Below are 22,480 nucleotides of genomic sequence, written 5' to 3'. Positions count from 1 at the left end.
TTCCAAGCCTACTCATGAAGGGTTCTTTGTCCCATCCTACTTACATGGCTATGGCAATATTTTCACAATAGTTATAACGGTCATAGATGCCTTCTTTTTATATTTATTTAAGGGGAAAGGTACCTCCAATGTACGCATGCTATGAATGTACCAAGGTACCTGTGGAAGTCTGAAATCCTGTTACGCAGCGAATTGCATGGAAGCCTCTCGAAATACATGCTTGGCCTGAATGGCCACCCCAACCCCACACATCAACCCTATGTCCCGAACCAAGGGGTGGTCTGAGCCCTCACCCCTCAGCCCCTTCTGAATCCAACTGATAACTGTGGCTGAGTCGCCCTCCAAAACAATCGAGCCAGCCTGCAAAGCCTGCCTCGCATATCGAAGACCGGCCCAGGCAGCTCGTAACTCTGCCCCGGGGACCGACGTGCCGAACAGCTGACAACCCCCTGCTGCCACGACTCTGGAGTGCAGGTCCCGTATCACAAAACCCGCACCGCCTCGCGCGCCTCCATCCAAAACCGATCCATCGAAATTGACCTTGAGGAAACTCGGGGGTGGGGGTTCCCAGGTGAAGAACACCATCTGAGAAGCTGCCGAAGCAGAAAGAGAACCCCAGGTGTCCCGAGCTATCAGAGGTCCATTTGAAGAGGATCTGATCTCCAATGCCTGTACGCGCGCTAGCTCCACCACGAACCTCGGTGACACCCTGCGCTCACCGAGGGTACAAGCGTTCCTTGCCAGCCAGATCTGATGTGCTGTGCAAGTCGCTCGAATAGCCTCCTGACATGTCCGAGGGCGGACCAACCACTGCTGCATCGTCTGTAAAAACTGAGGCCTCCCATGCCAGACCTCCGGCGGAAACCCTGCCCACTGCCATGCCGACCTCGCCCACGTACACTGGAAAAGCACGTGGTCGACCGACTCCTCCACACTGCATGTCCCGCACTCCGCCGGGATCCCACATCCACGCCTACTCAGCGCTGCTCTCGTCGGGAGACGGTCCCACGCCACCTTCCATAGGAAGAGTGCAGCCCTCGGGTGAAGCCCTGACCTCCAGATCCAAGTGTAGTCGGCCCTGGCTCATGCTCCTGCTGGATAACACCGGCGAGATCTCCCAGTCGGACCCTGGATCGGCAGGAGGTGCCCCAAACCCTGACATCAGGCCCCCCACAGCCTGGCACCGGAAGAGACCGGATCCTCTCAGCTAGGTGTCCCCCGAACAGCTGACGTAACCTGGCATCATCCCATGCTGACTCTCCTGGGGCAAGAAGATCAAAAACCCGCAGTCCCTCCGCAGCCGCAGCATCAATCATGGTCGGCCAGCACCTCAGTGGGACAGTGTCCACCCATGGGTCCGCAGTCACATCAATACTCCGCCCATCGCCGACTATCCACCTGGTATTTGCCGACACCGTCGGCACATACCTCTCAATCTCACGCCACATGAAGGAGACTCACCGCCCACTCCATGCCACCTCTGAGCCGTCGCGTCCATATCTGGCAGCCATCACCTGACTCCACAGCCCGTGTGACTCCATATCTGCCGAGCAATGAAAGCCTCGCGACGCTCCAGCAGGGACTGCACCCCGAGACCGCCCTCGCTGGTAGGCCGGCAAACGTGCTCCCAGGCTACCAGATGCACCCCGCGGCCTCCGCCATGTGACCCCCACAGGAAGCATCGCAACAGTCGCTCGATCCTCAGTAAGGTCGTCTTCGGAACCACAGTGTTGGCCATGAGATAAACTGGCATGGACCCCAATACTGATCTGATCAAAGTCAGTCTCCCCATCATAGATAGGAAAACTGCTCTCCACCCGCTGCACCAGGCTGGAACACTCTGCCACTCGTAATCTGCGGCCTGTGATGGGAACTCCCAGGTAGGTCAATGTCTCCTCCTGCTCAGGAATCTGCAAGATCCCACGAATCTCCTGTCTGACCCTGCTCTCCGTGCTCGGACTGAAGCGGACAGCTGACTTTTGGAAGTTAACTCTCTGGCCCGACGCCATACAGTAATCTGCTACCACCCTACGAAGGACCCGTGCATCAGAAACCCGCGCCCTGGCCAAAAGAAGACAATCGTCAGCGAAGAGTAAGTGGGAAAGAGGACTAGCCCCCGGGGCGGGAACATAGGCCTCCAGCTCCCTACGGGCACACACCCTCTGCAAATCACGAGACAAAATATCAGCACAAAGAATAAACAAGTAAGGAGATAAAGGGCATCCCTGACGCAGCCCCATAGTAGACTCAAAGAAAGGAGAAGGTGTGCCATTGACCAAAATCGAAAACTTTGGCCCCCTGACACACCCCAGCACCCAACCGATCCACTGCCTATGGAATCCGTACGCCTCCAGTGTCTGCTGAAGAAATCTCCATCTGATCCTGTCATAAGCTCTCTCCATATCCAGTTTAATAGCCATCAGGCTATGTCGCTTCGATGCTCGCTGAAGGTCCCACATCATCTCCTGAGCCAGCAGAACATTATGGGAAATGTTTCTGCCAGCTATAAACGCCCCCTGCTCCTGACTGATGATGCCAGGCAGAAGGGGCTTCATCCTCCGAACCATAATTCTGGCCACTACCTTATACAAGGTTGTGCACAAACTAATGGGTCTGAAGTGGCAGGGCTCGGCCGCCTCCTGATGCTTCGAAATGAGCGTGATGAAGGTAGCCTTCCAATCCCCTGGCATCACCGCCTGGGAGAAGAAGCACTGAATGGCCTCTACCACCGATGTCTGAATAATACCCCAATATCGTCAAAAGAAGAACGGGGGGAACCCATCTGGTCCCGGAGCCTTGTCTGGAGCCAAAGCCCAGACTGCCTCCTGTACCTCCTGTGCCGACACCGGTCGGACCAGGGCTGCGTTCTCATCATCCTCAATCCTCACATCCACCCGCGGAGGAGGGAGGGGGTTACTGTCGTCGGACTCCTCCTCCTCCGTCCATCTGGTGCGGAAGAAATCCAACAAGATCTGACGAATGGAGGGCTCACCTTCCACCCGATGTCCCGACCTATCTCGCAACGAGTGGATCGTGCTCCGCTGCCTCCGAATGATCGTAGTCCGGTGGAAGAAACTAGTATTGCGGTCACCCTCCCGCACCCACTGGACTCGAGATTTCTGACGCCAGAAGATCTCGTGCTGTCGTAGAAGGGAGTGGTGAGTCGCTAGGAGCCCCCGAAGGTCACTCATATCGTTCGTCGAAAGTGTGCCTTCCAAATCTTCTTTCGACTGCAACTCGGAGATCGCGGTCTCAACCCCCTCCACTCTTCGGAAGATATCGCCCACAACCTCGCGGTTCCATCGCCGGAGACGCCTCTTGGCCAACTCTAGTTTGCGCGATACCCGGTGCATAGCATCGCCACGCACCGGGAGGCGCCATGCATCACGTACAATATCCCAGGACTGGGGGTACGATAGCCAAACCTTATCAAAGCGGAAGGGGCTGTAATGCCTGGGTCCCAATGATGTAGAAATCAGCAGGGGGCAGTGGTCCGAGGCGATCCGAGGTAAGTGAGTGACCCTGCAGGTAGGAAAGAGAAGAAACCAGTCTGGGGACGCAAAGGCCCTGTCCAGGCGCTCCCAAACCCTAGCACTGCCAAGCTGATTATTGCACCAAGTAAACTGAGGTCCTGAGTAACCTAAGTCCACCAGGCCCGTACGTGACACAAAATCGCGGAACTCCCTCCTGTCCACTCTATCCGTGAAGGCTACCCCTCCCCTCTTGTCACCCGAACTCAGGATGCAGTTGAAGTCACCTACTACAACTGTCGGGACACCCTGGGCAGTGAGACTGGCAATCTCCTGCCAGAGGAATCTCCTGACCCTGTAATTCGTGCTCGCATACACCCCACACAAAACCCACGGAGGAGCGTCAGGTGCCGATACAACCATAACTACCTGTTGAGAGCAGTTATGGAAGACATCAAAGGTCGCCACCCCACGCCTCCACAGGAGCAAGATACCTCCCGACAACCCCTGGGACTCGACTGCGTATGTCTCCCAGTCCCTCCCCAGACGTCGTCTCAGACGTGCAAGCCCCTCACCAGATAGCCGGGTCTCACTAAGGACGCAGATCTCTGGGCAGTGAATTTGCACTAACCGTTTGAAGGAAGACATGAAGGACGGCTTGGCCGCCCCCCTACAATTCCAAGCTAGGATCCTCATGGATCACAGTCCATGTAGTCGGCCTCAGACCCATCCTCCCCCTGGTACGCGGACCCAGCCTCAAGTACGATGCCTGGGCCCACCCCCTGCTCGTCAGATGTGGTCTGCATGACTGCCGCCCTGATACGCTGCACAGTAGTCATGTAGTCCGTACCCTCTCCTGGTCTCGGTGGCGCGGCCTGACACCCCTCCGGAAAAGGCCTGAGGTGATCCCTGGCCCTACTCCCACTAGAGGAGGCTTCCCCCTGCTCACCCGCAACCAGGGGCAGAGGGCCAAACCGGAAGACTCCATCGGGGCCAGTACCACCCTGCACATCCCATGGCTGTACCTCACTCAGGAGGGCATGGCCACCGTGCTCTCCTCGAGAGGGGGGGCTATACCGAAATAGCCCAGCAGATTCGTCGCCCAGGCCCTGCACCGCGGGTACGGCACAACTCCCCGGGCCCGAAGCTGGCTGGGCCTTTGGGCCAGCAACAGCTTGGCCCAAGGAGACAACCGCGGGCTGGGCCGGAAGGCCCACCACCCGCGGCTCCACAGCAGACCGCGCGGCCTGCTGGCCGCGCGCAACTTCGCGCGGGCCCAACGGAACCTGGGCCCCCGCGACCACAGCACCGGGCGCGGCCTCAGCGCCCGGTGCGTCCCTGGGTCTGGACGCGCCGACGGCGCGCGGCGCGACAGCGGCGCGCGGCGCGCCAACGGCATCAGCCGCGCCGAGCTCACGGCCCCCATCCTGGGCCGCCCCCACCGGCCCACGGCCCCGACCCCGGCGCCCGGCCCTATGGGCCCGGGTGCGCTGGGCTGGCCCGTGCTGTTGGCCCCGGCCCACAACGGTGAGGGCCAGTTGGGCCCCCTGCCGAGATTCCCCAGCTGGGCCAAGGCCCGCCAGCGGCCTCGGCCGCTTCTGGGTTTGGACTCGGGCCGCAACCGCCTGGCTGGGCGCCGGATCGGCCCGACTCGGGCCTTCGCCGAGACACAGACTCGGCCCCGGGTCCCCCGACTCGACCAGGAGATCGTCGGCCGAGTCAGCTTGGAGGGTGCCGAAGGAGAGCGCCGGGTGCCCATCCCCCCAACGGCGAGCGGAGACCGGCGGCGTGCCACCTTCGCTGGCTTTTGCCAGCCGTCGGTGTCCGCCGGGGACACTGGCGTGGTTGGGCGAGCCACCGGGGGGGCGGCCGAGTCGAAGACGAACCGGGCCCCGAGTGCGGCTCGCTCGTCTTCCCCGGCCGCGGCGGCAGAGTCTCCCGATGGAGTCTCTGCCGTGACGCCACCATCCAGGGACCATAGATCGGTCCCTGTGCCTCCTCCCCACCGCCCGAAGACGGTTGAGCAGGCCCACCCCCCGGGTTCGCCTCCGCCGGGGACGAACCCGAAGCCTCAGTAGTGCAAGGAGTCGCCGGAAAGCGGCAAGTCCCTGCCTGGTGACCCATTCGCCCACACCGGGAGCACAGGGCCGGGACACTTTCGAAGATGAAAGGCTGCCATCGCACTTTCGTCTTCCCCTGGATCAGCACTCCAGGTAGCAGAGGCTTGGTGGTGTCGACCACCACCTTCACCCGGGCGAATCCCATCGCCTGACGTTGCTCCGTGACGCTATCCACGGCGACCGGCCGGCCCACCCGAGCGGCTATATGGAAGATGGTCGACGTCGACCAGTATTCCGGCGGCAAACGGGGCAAGCGGAGCCACACGGTAGCCGTCTGCACAGCCTCCTCCCCGGATTCGAAATCCGGAACCCATGGGGTCATGGCGAGCAGTTGCGCGGCCACCACCCACGGGCCGTCGCTCAACGCCCGGTCTCGGTCCTCCGTCGACCGGAACCTCAGGGCCAGGTAGCCGTCCGCAAGCGGGACGGCCACCACTTCCTTCAACTTTGAGCGGGCGGCGACATCCTTCGCCACCCACTCGGCTGGGACGCGGCGGCCGAAACTACGGGCCACCGCCGCCCGCCCTTCCCACTCGAGTCGGGCTGCCGTAATCGGTTCCTCCGGAGGAGTCAATACCTCCGGGAAACAGCGGCTCAGCCGCTCCACCTCCGCGGCCGTGGGCCACTGAGTCACCCACGGCCCCGGCCTCGTCCAAGCGTCAGGGCCCTTACCTTTTCCTCTCGCCGGTCCTTCCGTCCCCGCCGGTTGCTTCCCCTTCGGATCCATCGGGAGCCCTGCAAAGAAGAGGAAAGTGAGTAGGAGTTGGAGTAGCCCAGGGAGCGCCGAGGTGTTCGTGTCGCTCGCCCCGCCGCCCGAAGACCTTGGGTGGCCGGCCTCCCGCAACACCAGAGAACCCCCGTCGCCTACACACCGCCGAGGGGTTCTCCGGTTTCTCAGTGCCCCTGGTCCGCTGCGCCGGCCTCGTCTCAGGGCCGCTTTCTCAGAGCCGAGCAGTTCGTGTCGCTCGCCCCACCGCCCGAAGACCTTGGGTGGCTGGCCTCCCGCAACACCGGGGAGACCCCGTCGCCTAGCACACCGCCGAGAGGTGCTCCGGCGGGATACTAGCCATTGTGAACGTCGGTAACCTGTCAACGACGGGATACTAGCCGTTCCATGGAAGCCTTCTCTACTAGAATTGAGAAACAAAAAGAAGGATGAAAAGAACTCCAACGTGTGGGCTTCTTCTTCTTCTTGTTGTTGTTGTTGTTGCGCTAAGGCGGGTGTTCCATACCACTATGGTATGAAAATATTCAAGAAAAATAACATATCCCGAAAAGCTCTTGGCATCTTTTCTTTATTGGTACAAAATATTTTACTGGAGTGATCGGCCACAAAGGAAGTCAACCAATCTGCTATCCCATTGGCCTCTCCGTAGATATACCTTGCCCCAAAAGATGCACATTCTCTCGCCAAACTCCAGATGTCCTAGAATAAGGGGTGCATGTACGTCTTCTTAGTTTGTTACTCGATCCAGCTAATCACCGTGGCTGAGTCATCCTCCATCAAAATATCGTAGGCCCCCAAAATGCGTCGAGTATGATTTAGGCTGGCCCAGACGACCCACAACTCTATTCCTGGAACCGAGATCTCAAAGATCGAGCTTCCGCCAGTGGCTACAAATTTGAACTTTTGATCGTAAAGCCCGCTCTACCTCTTCTGCTACCATCCATCACACATCTATGGAAGTTGACTTTGAAAAAATTCGAGGGTGGGAGAGGAGACAAAGAATTGTGAAAGAAAGAGTTTGATGACAACTCTGAGAACCCTACACCTTTTATTAGCTCATATCATTTGTTGTGTTTTGGAGTTGAACCTTTTTGAGTCTCTCATGCTTTCAGAGAATCAAACCAACCAGCTGATCATCTTGCTAAGTCTGCCAGCAAACGTAATCTTTCGGTTTTCTTCCACGCTCCCTCAACTTACTCATTTGTTAGTCATGGCTGACATGGCCGAGATCATTTTCAATGGACTGTACCCGGAAAAAAAAAAAACAAGCAGGCATCGCTGAGGCGGCAGCGCTTCAAGTGGCAGACGACCACGGTTTTTACGTTTCGGTTGGGAATTTCGTCGAACAGATAGGATAAGGCATAGTTATGAGTGCGGAGGCCACATCAACATCGGTGAAGAGTCTGAATTTAAGGAGGTGAATGCGGAAGTGCGGGGTGAGGAGAGACACTTTGATAGCTATTAAATGCTCTGATCCTTTCGGTCTTGGCACCTTAATACCTTTCCAGTATATCTGAGAATTGGATGAACATGTATTCAAAGTGAATAATGTCTTAAGTTATTTTTATTTTTATTTTTACTGTGAAACTAAAAATATTAAAATCTAAAGTTGCCATCATAATCTTGTGAAAGTGTCTCATAGCAGTTAAATGCCAACTTATCAGTGCTTCATTGCTTCATAATTTAATGTGCATCTTGGAAACACTACCGAATAGTATTATTACATTCCAATGATTTCAAACATCCCAATGATTCATTATTACAGTCTATGGTAGATTGTTAGGTTTTAAAACTCATGATGGCCTGTTGTGATTAATGTTGCGTGGCACTCTTTATGATGACCAAATACTACCACTTTCACCTGTTCATATATTATAGTTTTATTATTTCATTCTCTTCTACGTGGGCCTTCTTTTCGTCTCTTTTCATTAACATTCTTACAGTAGCACTAGAGGTTGTTTAGTGTCCCATGAGTTTCATGGTGATATCAAGCCTTAAACGTGTTGCTTTCTCATCTCATTCCTTATTTCTTAGGGCATAGGAAACGTAATCATGATGGTTTCTAGATCTTTTATCTTCTATCATATATGGTAAATGCTTTGGAGATCTCACTAAAATAATTTGATGAGCAGCTTATTGTTGCCTTGGTGAGATACTAGAGAAAAATGCTTGGGCATCCGGAGATCCTTAAGTGGTACACTTTGCTGTATGAGATTCTTCTCTCATCCAACTGCTAAGTATTCGGAATAGTCGGCAAATTTTTGTCATTGCTGGGCTTCCCTGATCTTAAGTCACAGTATATATATATCGTAGCATCAGTTTTGTATAAACCGAGTATTATTCCAGTTGGTGATCAGGGCTTGCTGTACAGACTCTTTAAATTTCATTTTTTTATGAAAGATTTAATGATTAGAGATATGATGTTTCCTATTTAAAATGAGACAGGGAAAGGCCTCCTCCAAATATACCATTCCCTGATTACCAAACTAATGGTTCTTTCCAACTTACAAATATTTTACATTTTTTTTGTTGCAACATTTTTCTTTGTCATTAAATCATCATCATTTCTTTTGTCCCTTTGAATAGAAGAGCATGTAGATAATGGGCTATAGATGGGAGGTAGCCCTCTTCCATTCTTGATCTCTCAAATTTTTGATTTATGATACCTGGCGTCTCTTGGGTGAGTGCGTCTCCCATCGGATTACTCAAACCTACAAGAAGGTAAATAGTGTGGCGGGCTGGATAGCATCCTTTGCAGCCCAGCATTCTAGGGGTTCATCTAGGATAACTACTCGGTTCCATATCTATTGTACTCTGTCATCCTTCTTGATCTTATGGGCTACAACTACACCCGTTGTATGTGAGTCGCCGTTGTACCCCCCAAAAAAGAACAAAACTTAAGCATAAATTTTTACTACAAATAATAAGGTTGGATTTGAATGTAGGTCAGCTAACCAGGAAGAATTATCTTTTACCCTTGGTAACTTGCACTTATTTACTTATTTTTAGGTTAGTAATAATCCTCATTTGACCAAAATTTGGGGGTTAATACGCTTAGTTATGAAAAAAAAAGTGACAAAGTAAGAGACAAGAGAGAGCTTTGCCAACTAACTATATCTTTAACATAAGCGAAGCCGGTTAAGAGAAGAAAGAACTTTAATCAAAAAAAGATTGCTACTGTATAAGGAGTTATTTTGCATTGTAGAGGGCCGTGCATTGACTCCAGTGCTTGCTACGACGCAAAAAGGTTCCTTGATCAAGAAATGATCCTGGTATAGCCAGCAATCATCCGCACCTTTTTCATCTCTCTCTATATCATCGCACGTGCCACATCATATCAGACGATCATTTTACATGCCATATCATCAGGTCATTTGTTGCACATGTAGCTTAGCTTGCTAAGAAAGTTATGAGTTGTTAATTCACCAGAGCCATCTAACATCTAATGATTGATGAGTGTATGATGGCCCAGTGGACCTCAATTATGAGTATGATCCACAAGGGATGAAGTCCCTTGCATATAAGCGGCAGGCTAATAAATAATTTTTATTTATAGAAGCAATATATTACCAAAGGATTTACTGAGTTGTGTTCTCGCAGCATGGCATTTTGAGGATCTCACTCAGGCTATATACACGTTTCTTGAATTGTGGTGCTATGTAGAAGATCTTGAATATGTAAAGATCCGTGCGGATGTATGTTTAGTCTCGCATCAAGAGAGTATGTGAGGACCATGTAGGCGTGTATTTAGTCCCACATTGGTTATTCATCAATAAAATCGTGTATACTTATAAAAAACTAAGAAATCTAAATAATACATTTCGGCTAAGTTTTTGGAATGAGATCCTGAGTTGTGACAAATGATATCAAAACGAACTCGGCTTATAGCCTATGTGGATTAGGAGACACTGCAATACAGATTCATAAAGTCTGATGCTAGCTTTTTGGGATGAGGTAATAGGCACTACATGCGTCGACATGGTCTCCAACCGCGACATTAGTCTTTTGCATGCTGTGGCCGGCTCTTTTAACTTTCCATCTGGATTGCATCATTCAGACACGTCATGCAACTGACTCACATTAATCCTTCAAAAGATACATCTATGACGCCTAAGTAATTTTTTGAGCAGTCAATCGAGGCGCGTAGCCCAATTCTCTTTATCAATCTGGATCTCAATCTACATGCAGTTTGGGGAGGACGACGCAATGGAAAGCACCAGACCAATTTCCAACTGGAATGTCACACCAAACCCTGGCAGTGTAGCCAGCTACCAAACTAATTACCGAATAAATGTTTGAAAATACGTTCAAATTAGGATAACCCTGAAATCAGAGCAGATATACGGAGACTGGAGCTCCGAGGATTAGTTTGCAATTCTAGGCAAGCAAGACCATACTAATGACTCAAGATACAGGGCCTGAAACTTTCACCAACCCCAAAGTACCTAAACATAGGTTCTCATGCGCTAGTTTTTTTTCCCGGTCGGCGCGCGTCATCTTGCCTCCTCCTTACGTACGGTCTCATCCTTTTAATCAGTGGATTCCAGAGCTAAAGAATGCCCTAAGGCACACGTCTCACAAAAGCCTCCAATTAAGTCCCACCTAGCATCTAGACCGGGGAGGATTCGTGGCAATTGCGAGGCTCGAAGCTTTCAAGGACAGACCTTGCTCGTCTGTCCACAGACCATAAGGCATCCACCACGCGGGAACTGTAAGCTCCAACGCCACCAACAGGGAACACAATCGGGTAAAAAGAACAGCCTTTATCCTCCCCCGACATGGAATCTCTCAAACTACGAGAGCATCTTTACCATATATAGTCAGTCTTGTATCTATATTTTTAAACTCACAAGCGACAGGTAAGTCGACCCAAGAATAATAACTCCCACTATTTGGTCTCTTTACCATTCACCACATTCGTATCATATACTTTTCATTCTAAGGTGAAAAAGCTGCACTACCTTTACCTGGTAGCTAATTGAGCTCAATGACTTGAGACAGGATAAGAGACCAGAAGCTTCAAAACAGTCACACCAGTCTTTGGCCATACTAAGACAGAGAACAGAAGAGGAGGCTCATGGGATGGGAGGCCGGTAGGGTCGCAGCCCCTGGGGTTCTCTCTCCCAAAAGACACAACAGCAAACCTCGGTGTCCTCCTCCAACACTCACATCAGGATAAAAAAAAGAAGAAAAGACAAACGAGAGAGAGAGAGAGAGAGAGGGGTCCCAACTCTCAAGAAGGTCCGGCTTTGCAAGCGGTGCCGCCCTGGAGGACGCTGGTGGGTGAGAAGCCAAGCCTGGGAGGCGACACGTTGTTGCTGCCGCCGCTGCTGCTGCTGCTGGAGTTGGTGGTGGGCATCAAATGGAGCCCACCGCCAGATGGGATGGCAATGGAGAGATAGGTGGTGGTGGTGGTGGTGGTGTTGCTACCATTGTTGTTGGCTTCGACTTGCAATGTGGTGGCGGCCGGAGTGGCAGTGGCCGTCGAGGCGGCGGCGGCTGCTCCAGCTCCTGCTTCCACAGGCTTTCTTGAACGGTTGCGGCCGCGGTGCATGTGGCGCTCGCAGTATTTCTGGTCGGGGACGACATCCCGGGAGCACCGCCACTTCTTGCCGTCGGTTCTTCGGCACCGCCCGGGCTCCGGCTCCATGCTATTCCTGTAGTCTAAGCACAAGCTCCCGTACCCCATGACTGTTGTTAAACCAACCCAGGAGAGTCAAACCCCAAGGACTCTAAATTTTTTAACACTTGAACGCGAAGAAAAAAGCAGTTCTCTTATGTTCAAACTTCAAAATCAAGTAGTTTATGCGCAAAGAGTATAACAGACTCTAAAAACCATATAAAACCCCAAGGACTTGATTAAAACAGTTGGATGTTCGAAATAAAAGTGTAGAACACAAGAACTGAGTTGCTGGGCACAATTGTAATGATTAATCATATGTAAAGAAAGAGAGCAACGAAGATAATATTTTTTTGGTAAGAAAATAAACTTCAAACTGGTGTTCTCTTTTTTCTCTTTAATGGTCACCCCATCAGCATAATTGAGAAAATGAAAAGAGCTACATACGAAGGAAAATGACGGATCAATGATCCTAGTCCTGTGCTTTTTATTCCAAGAAAGATGTTCCACGAGGAGCTAGGAGCTCAACATTAAAAACCTCAAAACAAGGACCACCACAGAATCAAATGATGCACGACATGAACCCAATCAAACTAAATAAGCCAACAGTAAAAAGGATAGAAAAAAAAAAGGTTTGAGAGAGAGAGAGGAAAGAAGGAGTGCATACACGAGGGGCAGTGGTGCGGGCCGTAGGAGGAGGCAGCGACGCTCTTCCAGATGGGGAGGACGAGGTGGAGCGGGACGGGGACGCCCGCGACCATGTATTTGTAGATGAGCGCCTGGTGCTCCAGCTCTTGCAGCTGCATAAATGTGAAAGCCGGCCTGCTGTAACCACCTCCCAGCCCCAGTCTCAGCCCCAACCCCAGTGGCGATGGAGCCGCCATCGTCACCGCCCCTACAAAAAAACATATAATCCCATCATCAACTCAACCCAACAGCAACAAAAAAGAGAGGGAGATAATATAGATATAGCAAAGAGAGTGGAGTAATAATCAAAAGGGAGCAAAGGACTACCCGAGGCATCTGATGAAAGGCGAGGGATTTTGGAGAGTGGTGGGAGTAGGCTCCGCCGCTGCCGCTGCTGCTGCTGCTGCTGCTCTTCTTGGGGTGGTGCTGGTGGTGGGTTCTGTTCCTCGGCCATCCTCTGGACATCCACACGCGTTGAAAAGGATGGTTTTAAGTCGACAAGGCAGCCCCAGCTGGGTCGCTCAGATCGGAGAGCGGAGAGAACGCTTCTTTCTTCTCTTCTCTGCTCTTCTCCCAAGTCCGAAGGCAAGATTCAAGAACACTTTTTCCCGGCCCAAAACCAAACTGGTGTTGGTGACAGGACCCGAGAGAGGGTCGTCTGAGATTTACGGGATAGATTGTTGTCAGATAAGGCAGCAGGGAGTAGGGACTCAGGGAACTAATTAAGGGTGAGGGCTGAGGAGAGGTTTATATAACGCCGTTATTTAAGTGGAACGTTTTTCTTGCCCCAGGACTATCAACAATGTGTTACAGCAGTCAGAACAGTCTGTTAGAAGGAATTATTATTATTCTTATTATTATTTTTGGAAATACTGCTGAGGTAACTAGAACGTAAACGCGGTTTTACCTCACGGATCACGAGACATAGGATGCGATACTTGTGTCCTCTTGGCCTTACATATCAGCTACAGGATGGCCTAGTCACGGACACAGCCAGGTAAACCACACCGCCTTGCAGTGCCAGGGTCTCCTGACAACGGAAGTCCCTGTCCTATCCGGGTGGTGAACTTTGTGATTCATGTTTTATTCCTTATATCCAGGATATTAGAATGCAAATATAACGTTATTTACACTTGTCCAATATCATCATATAAGCAAACTAGACCATGCACACGATTAAAATATGTGCACTGTCATTTGCTGAAACAACCCAGTTTCTAAGACCAGCATTAGTCACAATTTTTTTTCACTAATCACAGACCTAACTAACTGTAAAAATATCTCAAGGTAGACTGTAGAGCCCCATCTAGAAGGGACCAAGCTTAATAAGATTGCTAAGTCTAACTTGGCTGCGTTTTAAACAATATTTTTACTAGCCGTTGCATAACGGCAAGAATGTGGTTCATTAAATTGAAACGACTACCGTGACAACGGCGGTAACGATCCAAATGGGAGTGGGGCGCGCGGGGTGCGGTGGGGCGAGCCATGTGTGTACGGTGGAGCCGCGAAAGTCGTCTGACATGTGTCAGCCTTTCTCTCTCTATCGCCTCCACCGTCTGTCGTCGCGCTGCCGCTGTTGGTGCTGCCAAAAGATTTCCGTATTCTATTAGGATTGCACATCCGGGGCTCCCTCCTTGACCTGAGAGCCCAAAGCTGAGGTCCTTCATACTTCTCCTGCTTCTTCACATCATTTTAACTAACCTACTCCTGCACGATTCTATTAATCACATAGCATATCTATCAACCGTTAACCCAGTCCTGCTACTACGGATGGCGGAACAGGTTAACAAAGTAGATCTCCTGAAGCCATTAGTGGAATAACGACTCCCCCCACGAAAAAAAAAGGGGAGGGGAGAGGTACGCATATCCTCCTTCTATTCCAATGTTCCCCGCGGCACGCCCCGGAAAAGACACCCACATGGTACCACATCCACGTCAGCCCCGTGTGAACCCACGTAGGTGGGCCCGGGTGAGGTGGGGTCCAGCTACATGGACGCTCGATCACGTGAACGGACCCACGGCAGCCCACGGGCCACAGCTGGAGGGATGGTGGTGAGCGGTTGGCGAAGGCAAAGAAAAAAAGAAAAAAAAAAAGGAAGAACCCGCGTGGGGCCCACTTTCTGACACCTGCCAGCTGCCACGCATGGTCATAATAGCACTCGTGGTAAAAAAATAAAGCTACATGCCATCACCCACACCGGGCTTGGACGATTTCTATCTTTGCAATCGTACGCATAAAAACTTCTATGCAGAAGAACGATCTATGGTCGGTGATGCTTCATTAACACAACTAATGGCAGATCATTGTAAGGCGTATAGAATTTTTTATCCGCGAGATGAGGTTATACGTAGAGTCAGGTGAGTTTCGTAGTAGATTCAAACGAGAGACCGTATACGTAGTAAGTAAATGAGCTGACCGAGTCAACGTGTATTTATTTATTCTTGTGATCACGTGGCAAGTGGGGAGTTATCGAAGAGTGGGCCCTCTTTCTTCTGGGTTCTGCAGTTTTTTTTATTTTTATTTTTTTATGGTTTTTAATTAAGTCTTTCGTCTTCCATCGTGGGAATTGGGATCCAAGGTTTTCGCGACGAGAAGCCCCTGGCTTAAACCGTTATCAGCCGTCTTACTCTTATAATAACTTTGTCGTTACGAGTCCGTATTTTTGTATTATAATAACTTTGCTATTAATAATCCATTTATGGCAGCAGCAACTTTCATGATATAAATAAAACAAGGATTAGATTGTATGTCAAATCTTTTAACTTTCTAATTAAAAAAGATTAACATTATAAAATCAACGATAGGTTATATAAATTGTAGATCCTAATGCTGAAGATCTTAATTGCAACTCATTTAAATGAGTATAAATGAATGATATAGATTGGACTAGTATAATAAAGCACATGATAGTGTTCATAAATTAAAAAAACCACTTTATTAATTATGATCTACCTGTGTTAAGATATTGATACATTTAAATTTATTAGATTTCAATGCTATAGATTCTAGTAAGATATAATATGGCCACTTAGTTTTAATCTACTTGGTTTTTTATTAGAGAATCAAATACATAAATTTTTAATTTAAGTTATTCTTTAGAGCATATATTATCTTTCAAAATTTATGCTTACAATTTGAATGGTCTATTATTGATTTTCAATCATTAAATATTTTCTTTCAAATGCTTGAGATAAAGCATGCAGTCCGACTCATAAAATAAAGAGCTTCTTGAACCAAAAAAAGTTGAACTAAGAGCCAAACTTCAAAGCCTCACTCTAAAAAACAAAATATTATGACAGAGGATATCTATTACAATACCACTTTCTGATCATGAATGAATGAAAATGAGATTTGTTATGTTAACATGTACAAGTGTCCTACATCATTAACATGATAAAAATATCATAAAAAGAGTGTCCCCTGCTGCATCAACTGCGACATGGCTCTTTTATGGATCATCACTATTTGATCGCATGCGTTCATAACATCGTGCAAGGAATTCGATGGCTTGATACACTACCTGTTCTCAATGGATTATGACAAACCCATATTTCCCTTCGAATCCCTCCTCTACCAATTCAAATAAAATTAGAGACCATCACTTTGCCATTATATGAATCCATTCGGCATATTTACAATTAAAATATGTGGCAGGTACTTCTAGTTCACAGATCTTCTTTACCATGCTTAGATTCCATCAGGCAGTTGAATCTTCTTTTACCTATGCATTAAAGAATTTACTTGGATCCATGAGGAAAGCCACAATTTCTGGTGTCTGAATGCAGATATCGAGAATTGGATAATAAAGGCTTCAGCTGAATGAGATATAATTAGTGCAAGGAACTGATATCAGAGTGCTCTGTTGTATGCTTCAACAAGCATTGTAGCTTTATCCTGAAAACATGAGGAAGAAATAAGGCAAGTTTGGAAATGAATCGCTGTTAGGCAAATACATAATTTGTTCAGTATCTTGCAGTCACAACCAAGTTTTTCAAAACCTGTTCCTGAAAGGAGAATATAAAGTTCTATATGTCAATACTTACAAAAGCTCAATTCGCAGCACACAACCTATTAGGCAGCATCAAATCTAAAAGAAGCATGTTATGAATACTATGGATAATAATCAAATGCATGAAGTGATTGTTATTATCCATTTCCTACCAGACCATTTAAAAAAGTTCCATACGAAGGTAATGCAAACAACCAAGTTTTGGTTTTAGATCAGTAACTTGATAGTTTACTGGCCACAAAATAATATAACAAGTGAATGCACCTCATTCTACAAAGTTGCTTTCTGCAGGAAACCAGTGCATGAGAATGCCAAGGTGCATCACAGCAGGGATTAATTTGAACATGAGAGAAGTGGTTACCTACAGCAAATGGAAGACAGTAAATAAATATAAACCTTGAAAACAAAAGGCTTTGATCAGATAGGGGGATTGATGTCGGAAAAAAGCTTATCAAACTAAGAGCTGTCGTTCCCAGAAGTATGAAGACTCCGATAAGTACGCTACCAGTCTGAAAGACCTAACAGGGACTATATAGAAAACGTGCATAAGAGGAGAATGCAAGAGCTTAAACAAATGAGAAACTACCAAAGCAAGACTAATATCAAAGTGACCAGGGAGAGATTGTGCATAAATCTTATAATAAGACCACATAGAACCTTTGGTTTTTTTTTTTTTTGTAGATTCATCATACAATGCATTTACGAATACACCCAATAAAATCAGAAAACACAAGCTCATAGAACCCTTCTTCATAAACAAAACTGATAATTACAGCAGCTCAAATATGTTATCCGTCAAGCACATGATATTTCAAACATGTATTGCAATGTTGAGATGACAAATCTAGAGGGCTCAAAACCAGACAAGGACTAGAGCTATATTTGGAGGTTTGTAATTTCAAAATCATGATTTTGTTCTTTTCCATGATAATAAATTTTAATTTTTAAATATTGTTTTTTTTTTTTGTTGGGTATAGTCTTGACATGTTCTAAAAGGCTGTTAGTTTTAAATAAATAAAAGATTCAAAAATAGAACTATCAGATGATAATGACAGAAGAAACATGAACTAAAAATTTATACTGAAAATAGAAAATTTCAAATTTGTAATTTTTTGGGCGTTCTTGCATGATCTCATTAAACAACTTAAACTCCCAATATCAGAAAATCAGGACTTAATTTCAAAAAACATGCAGATCATGGAATTACGTGATTTCATTGTCCAAACATACCCTACATAACCATATAAATATAGGCCTTTAGGACAGATTTTCATCAGCAATAGTTACTTAAATATTTTGCTGCCAAGTCCACCTTTTGCATATTAAGGATGTCTAGGTACAGCATTACAAAATTCTGTTGATGAATGTTAAGGATTAGTTTCAAAATAAATAAAATATTATATTTGCACTTCACTACCTAACTATCTATTATTAAAAAAAAATATAGTACTGTATCAAAAAAAAAAATATAGCAGTAAATCGCACAAAAAGAATAATCTAGTATCTCGCAGATGCATAATCATTTGAGGGTGAGAGAAGTTACCTCCACGGGATGAAGCTTTGAGGCACTGCTCAAGAGAACAAATGCAAAACAAAGTGAAGGGCATCATAAAAGGGATGCTTAATCATTACATGATCAACAATTATTAGTTCAATCAAATAGTGCTATCAGCAATACTCACAAGAAATGATGTTCTGGTTTTGAATCCAAAAGCCTTGATCACCATGGTTACCGCAACTGTTTTAACCATCACAACCAGTATGGCAGATGCGATCGACATGGTTCCAAAGAAAGTGCACATGTATGAGAATGCCAATGCAAGCAAGGAATAGCGCTGCAAAGAGGCTATGGATTGCTCTCACCTTCAACGCAGGAAAGCAATAAAAATCGAATCAGTTATATTGTATCATACACCTGGCATAAGTATAATAAAATGTTCGAGCTTAAAGCAATCAATCTGCTTACCCAAAAAATAAACTTGCAGTTCAAAAAATGAACTAGTACTGTAACAACCTAAGACCTCATCCAAAATGGCTAGTCGGAAGGTATTATTTGAGTTTCTTGATCCTATATAAGTACCCAAGATCTATCCAGCAAATAACCGATGTGGGACTAAACACATGTCCACACGGGTCCTCGCATACCTCCCTCGTTTAAGTCCTGACGTTCTCGTCAGGCTAAATATTCAAATCCATTCAAATTGAATCACAAATACCACGATCGGCCCGTGGTCAGCCCCAATGGACCCGTGCTATAGTGTCCTCTAGCCCACATTAGCTATGGGTCGGATTGGCTCTGATACCATTTGTAACAATCCAGGATTTCATCCAAAATGGCTAGTTGGAATGTATTATTTGGATCTTTTAATCCTGTATAAATACCTATGATCTATCCAGCAAATAACCGATATAGGACTAAACATACGCCCGCACAGGTCCTCACAAGTATTGTCAATCAGCCCTAAATATGATCTAAAAAAAATTCACTTTAACTAAGCTCAAAATGTATAACTCAAACTCTGACAATATCATATTTATGATCAGCATGCTTCAATTATTCTTGTGTGAGTTGAATAAAGAAAATCGAGTGATGTCATAGTTGACACCTACCTTTTTCAAGAAGGCAAGTCAAAATCTACATGACTAAACAATTTCAAAGTAGACAGGAGTTAACAAATTGCATCAACGAAAACATCCATTATAGGCCAGTATTTTCATCAGTAACATATTGTAACTCTGAATTTCATAACAAAGATTTCTATGGCAACCCCAGAGGATGGAGTGAAGATCCCTCTTCTTCTCTCTCGCTTGATTATGATCAAGGAGCATGTGTAAATTATTGATGAATTAGAAACTCTAGTTGGGCTATACTACGGTGGTAATTAATGACATCAATATTCTGGCACCCTCTTCTCCCAAGGTTGAGGTAGTTTTATACCAAGGGGAGCTCTAGAAGTGGTACTGCTACATTTCTTTTATAGTGTCCCCAGCCTTTAGTTTATCTGCAGAAGATTATGGCATCTGTATTTAATAAGAAGGTGCATAATGAGAATATTGAAACAATTACTTCCTAGAGTCTGATTTTTCCAGTCTGTTTGGCTTTGTTTAAAAAAGTGTTTTATAGCTTTTCAAGCAAAAATGTACTTTCTCGAAAGAAAAAAAAAGAATTTTGTAATATTATCCCAGAAATGCTTCTACAAGAAAAATTCAAAAAAATACTTTTAGTCGAAGCTAGAGAACCTAGTTTCTAGCTTTTTCGCTTGCAAGAGCTTTTTGAAAAAAGAGAAGCAACACCAAACATGGCCTTTTAGTTCCATCTTTTGGCCTTTTTATGAGTTAATGAAAGAGAAGTGTGAAAATAATTTAATCGTGTCCTGAAATGTGGATGTGCTCCTATACAGCTTGCAAATAAATCAACAATGAGTGGAATGAAATAGCTCAAAAAAAGATGAACAACAAATATCATACTGTAATAAGTATAAAGAATGTTAAAGATAGATCAAATCTGAATGGTATAATTTGACATAATACACGAAGGAGAAGCTCACCTGTTCGAAAGTATCCTGTGGAGAGTCAGTGGTCGATATCTTGACTCCTGCAACGAATGACCCCAACTCAAGACCCAGGCCTAACTTATCACTGCACTGAGTGAATTTATCATGGAAAATACACCAGGAGGGAATAATCATAACAACTGCCAGGCTTTAACAAGCTCTGCATTACAAAGGTAGAAAAGAAGATATTTTGTTTTGCTTGCTCTCTGGAAATCCTTCAGCTTAATGAGTTTGTCCAACAAAACAAAGTAAAAACGACATCAATTGAAGAGGTTATGCTGCAGTTTATGCTCAAGAAGTAACTATCTCTTAGGTTCATTGGGGTTGTGTTCATAGTAAGAAAGCTTGGAAAGCATTTAAAGCATAAACAGGATACACGACTGGAGTATTCAGTTCTGAAATCTGGAGACATTTGGGATGAAGATTGTTGCTGGAAATTGGACCCGGGGGCGGCCGCGAACCGAGGAGGAGGAGGAGCTCCGGCGAACACTGGCGGGCGGCGATCCGTCGGCGGGCGGCGTCCTCCGTCTGGGTGCCTGCAGAAAAGCCGGTGGCCGGGCTTTTCCGGCGCCGGCCCTTCGATGCCTAAGTCAGAGGAGGGGCTTAATTTTGGAGAAGAGAGAGGGACTGTATGTGAAGTCCGAAAAATCCCCTTGGGAGGAAGAAGCCTCCAGCCCCCTTTTTAGAGGGAGAAGCTCCCCTTTTATAGGGAGAGTGGCAGAGTTACCTGTGATGTGACTGGGCGAATTAATGGGTTACCGTCACGATTGGACGTGGGCGTGGAAGTAATGAGTTGCCGTGGATGGCCCGTTCCCATCATGGGAGATGGCGTGCGGCCAGAGTTTGCTTGAGGCGCGCAGTGCAGTACATTGAGGCGTTGACAGTCGTAGCAGAGTATGGTTCCTAATTAATATGTCGTGGCGTGGCCGGCAAGTAAAACATGGTGCGGTAAGGCTGCTGCAGGGCATGGCCGCAACATATAGACGACAAGGTCGGCCTTCTGAGGTCAGCTCAGCCTTTTGGTCTCGGCCTGCTGTGCTCGGCCTTCTGTGCTCGGCCTGCTGTGCTCGGCCTTCTGAGCTCGGCAGCCTTCTGTGCTCGGCAGCCTTCTGGTTCGGCCTTCTGTGCTCGGCAACATGGATGAGCTCGGCAGCCTTCTGAGCTCGGCTCGGCCTTCTGAGCTCGGCTCGGCCTGCTGTGCTCGGTCTTCGGAGCTCGGCCTTCTGTGCTCGGCAGCATGGATGAGCTCGGCAGCCTTCTGAGCTCGGCTTGCATGAGCTCGGCTCGGCTTTCTGAGCTCGGCCTGCATGATGAGCTCGGCCTGCATGATGAGCTCGGCTCGGCTTTCTGAGCTCGGCCTGCTGTGCTCGGCTCGGCTTTCTGAGCTCGGCCTGCTGTGCTCGGCTCGGCTTTCTGAGCTCGGCCTGCATGATGAGCTCGGCCTGCATGATGAGCTTGGCAGCCTTCTGAGCTCGGCTTGCATGAGCTCGGCTCGGCTTTTTGAGCTCGGCCTGCTGTGCTCGGCTCGGCTTTCTGAGCTCGGCTTGTATGATGAGCTCGGCTCGGCCTTCTGAGCTCGGCCTGCATGATGAGCTCAGGCTTGTTGTCAGATTTGGGTGCTTTAATTGTACGTGTGGGGTGGTCTATTTTTTCCCCCAACACTACCCCCCGACTTCCGAGTTCGAGCAGCTTTTTGGTTCGGGCGAAGGAAGTAGTCTAGTCGTCGATCATCCTGTAACATAGCCAAATATGTATAGAGATGTACGTGCCAAGTAGGGTGTACCTCTCATGCAGTTGGAGTTAAGTGCTCCAGGTTGACTCAGCGGCCTTCTTTGTGGCCTTGTCTGTTGGCGATCAAGCCGAAATCGAGCCGAGCTCGATAGTCGATGGAGATCGAGCCGAGCTCGATTAGTCGATGGAGATCGAGCCGAGCTCGATTAGTCGATGGAGATCGAGCCGAGCTCGATAGTCGATGGAGATCGAGCCGAGCTCGATTAGTCGATGGAGATCGAGCCGAGCTCGATTAGTCGATGGAGATCGAGCCGAGCTCGATAGTCGATGGAGATCGAGCCGAGCTCGATTAGTCGATGGAGATCGAGCCGAGCTCGATTAGTCGATGGAGATCGAGCCGAGCTCGATTAGTCGATGGAGATCGAGCCGAGCTCGATTAGTCGATGTAGCATGACGTTAATCCTTTAACTGGGGAATCCGAGCTTGGTCGGGAATCCGATCTTGGAGACATTCGGGAGATGGACTTCATTCGTTGGCGATCGTGCGCCCTTATTCGGAGCG

At 47.8% G+C, this 22,480-nt stretch overlaps 2 protein-coding genes across 2 annotated transcripts; both read right to left on the bottom strand.

The window, feature by feature from the left end:
• Positions 1-2,756: 2,756 nt before the first annotated feature.
• Positions 2,757-4,166, bottom strand: LOC103699235. The gene has a single exon (XM_008781280.2). The coding sequence runs from the start codon at positions 4,164-4,166 to the stop codon at positions 2,757-2,759; it is 1,410 nt and encodes a 469-aa protein (XP_008779502.2).
• Positions 4,167-11,185: 7,019 nt separating this feature from the next.
• On the bottom strand, positions 11,186-13,331 carry LOC103716888 (growth-regulating factor 10-like). Its single transcript, XM_008805076.4, has 3 exons — positions 12,952-13,331; positions 12,605-12,832; positions 11,186-12,008 (listed from the first exon to the last, which is right to left on the bottom strand). The coding sequence occupies exons 1-3, from the start codon at positions 13,076-13,078 to the stop codon at positions 11,551-11,553; spliced, it is 813 nt and encodes a 270-aa protein (XP_008803298.2). The 5' UTR covers positions 13,079-13,331; the 3' UTR covers positions 11,186-11,550.
• Between the last annotated feature and the right edge of the window lie 9,149 nt (positions 13,332-22,480).

The sequence above is a fragment of the Phoenix dactylifera genome, chromosome 5 (assembly GCF_009389715.1).
Source record: "Phoenix dactylifera cultivar Barhee BC4 chromosome 5, palm_55x_up_171113_PBpolish2nd_filt_p, whole genome shotgun sequence".
Taxonomy (NCBI): domain Eukaryota; kingdom Viridiplantae; phylum Streptophyta; class Magnoliopsida; order Arecales; family Arecaceae; genus Phoenix; species Phoenix dactylifera.
This window is presented reverse-complemented; position numbering and strand designations above follow the sequence as displayed.

Bases quoted from the DNA above. Each gene is read 5' to 3' on its own strand.
- LOC103699235 (XM_008781280.2), bottom strand. From the start codon at position 4,166: ATGAGGATCCTAGCTTGGAATTGTAGGGGGGCGGCCAAGCCGTCCTTC.
- LOC103716888 (XM_008805076.4), bottom strand. From the start codon at position 13,078: ATGGCCGAGGAACAGAACCCACCACCAGCACCACCCCAAGAAGAGCAG. The intron at 12,833-12,951 runs GTAGTCCTTTGC...GTTTTTTTGTAG, and splicing joins CCTTTCATCAGATGCCTCGG to GGGCGGTGACGATGGCGGCT. The intron at 12,009-12,604 runs GTATGCACTCCT...GTTTAACAACAG, and splicing joins CCCGCACCACTGCCCCTCGT to TCATGGGGTACGGGAGCTTG.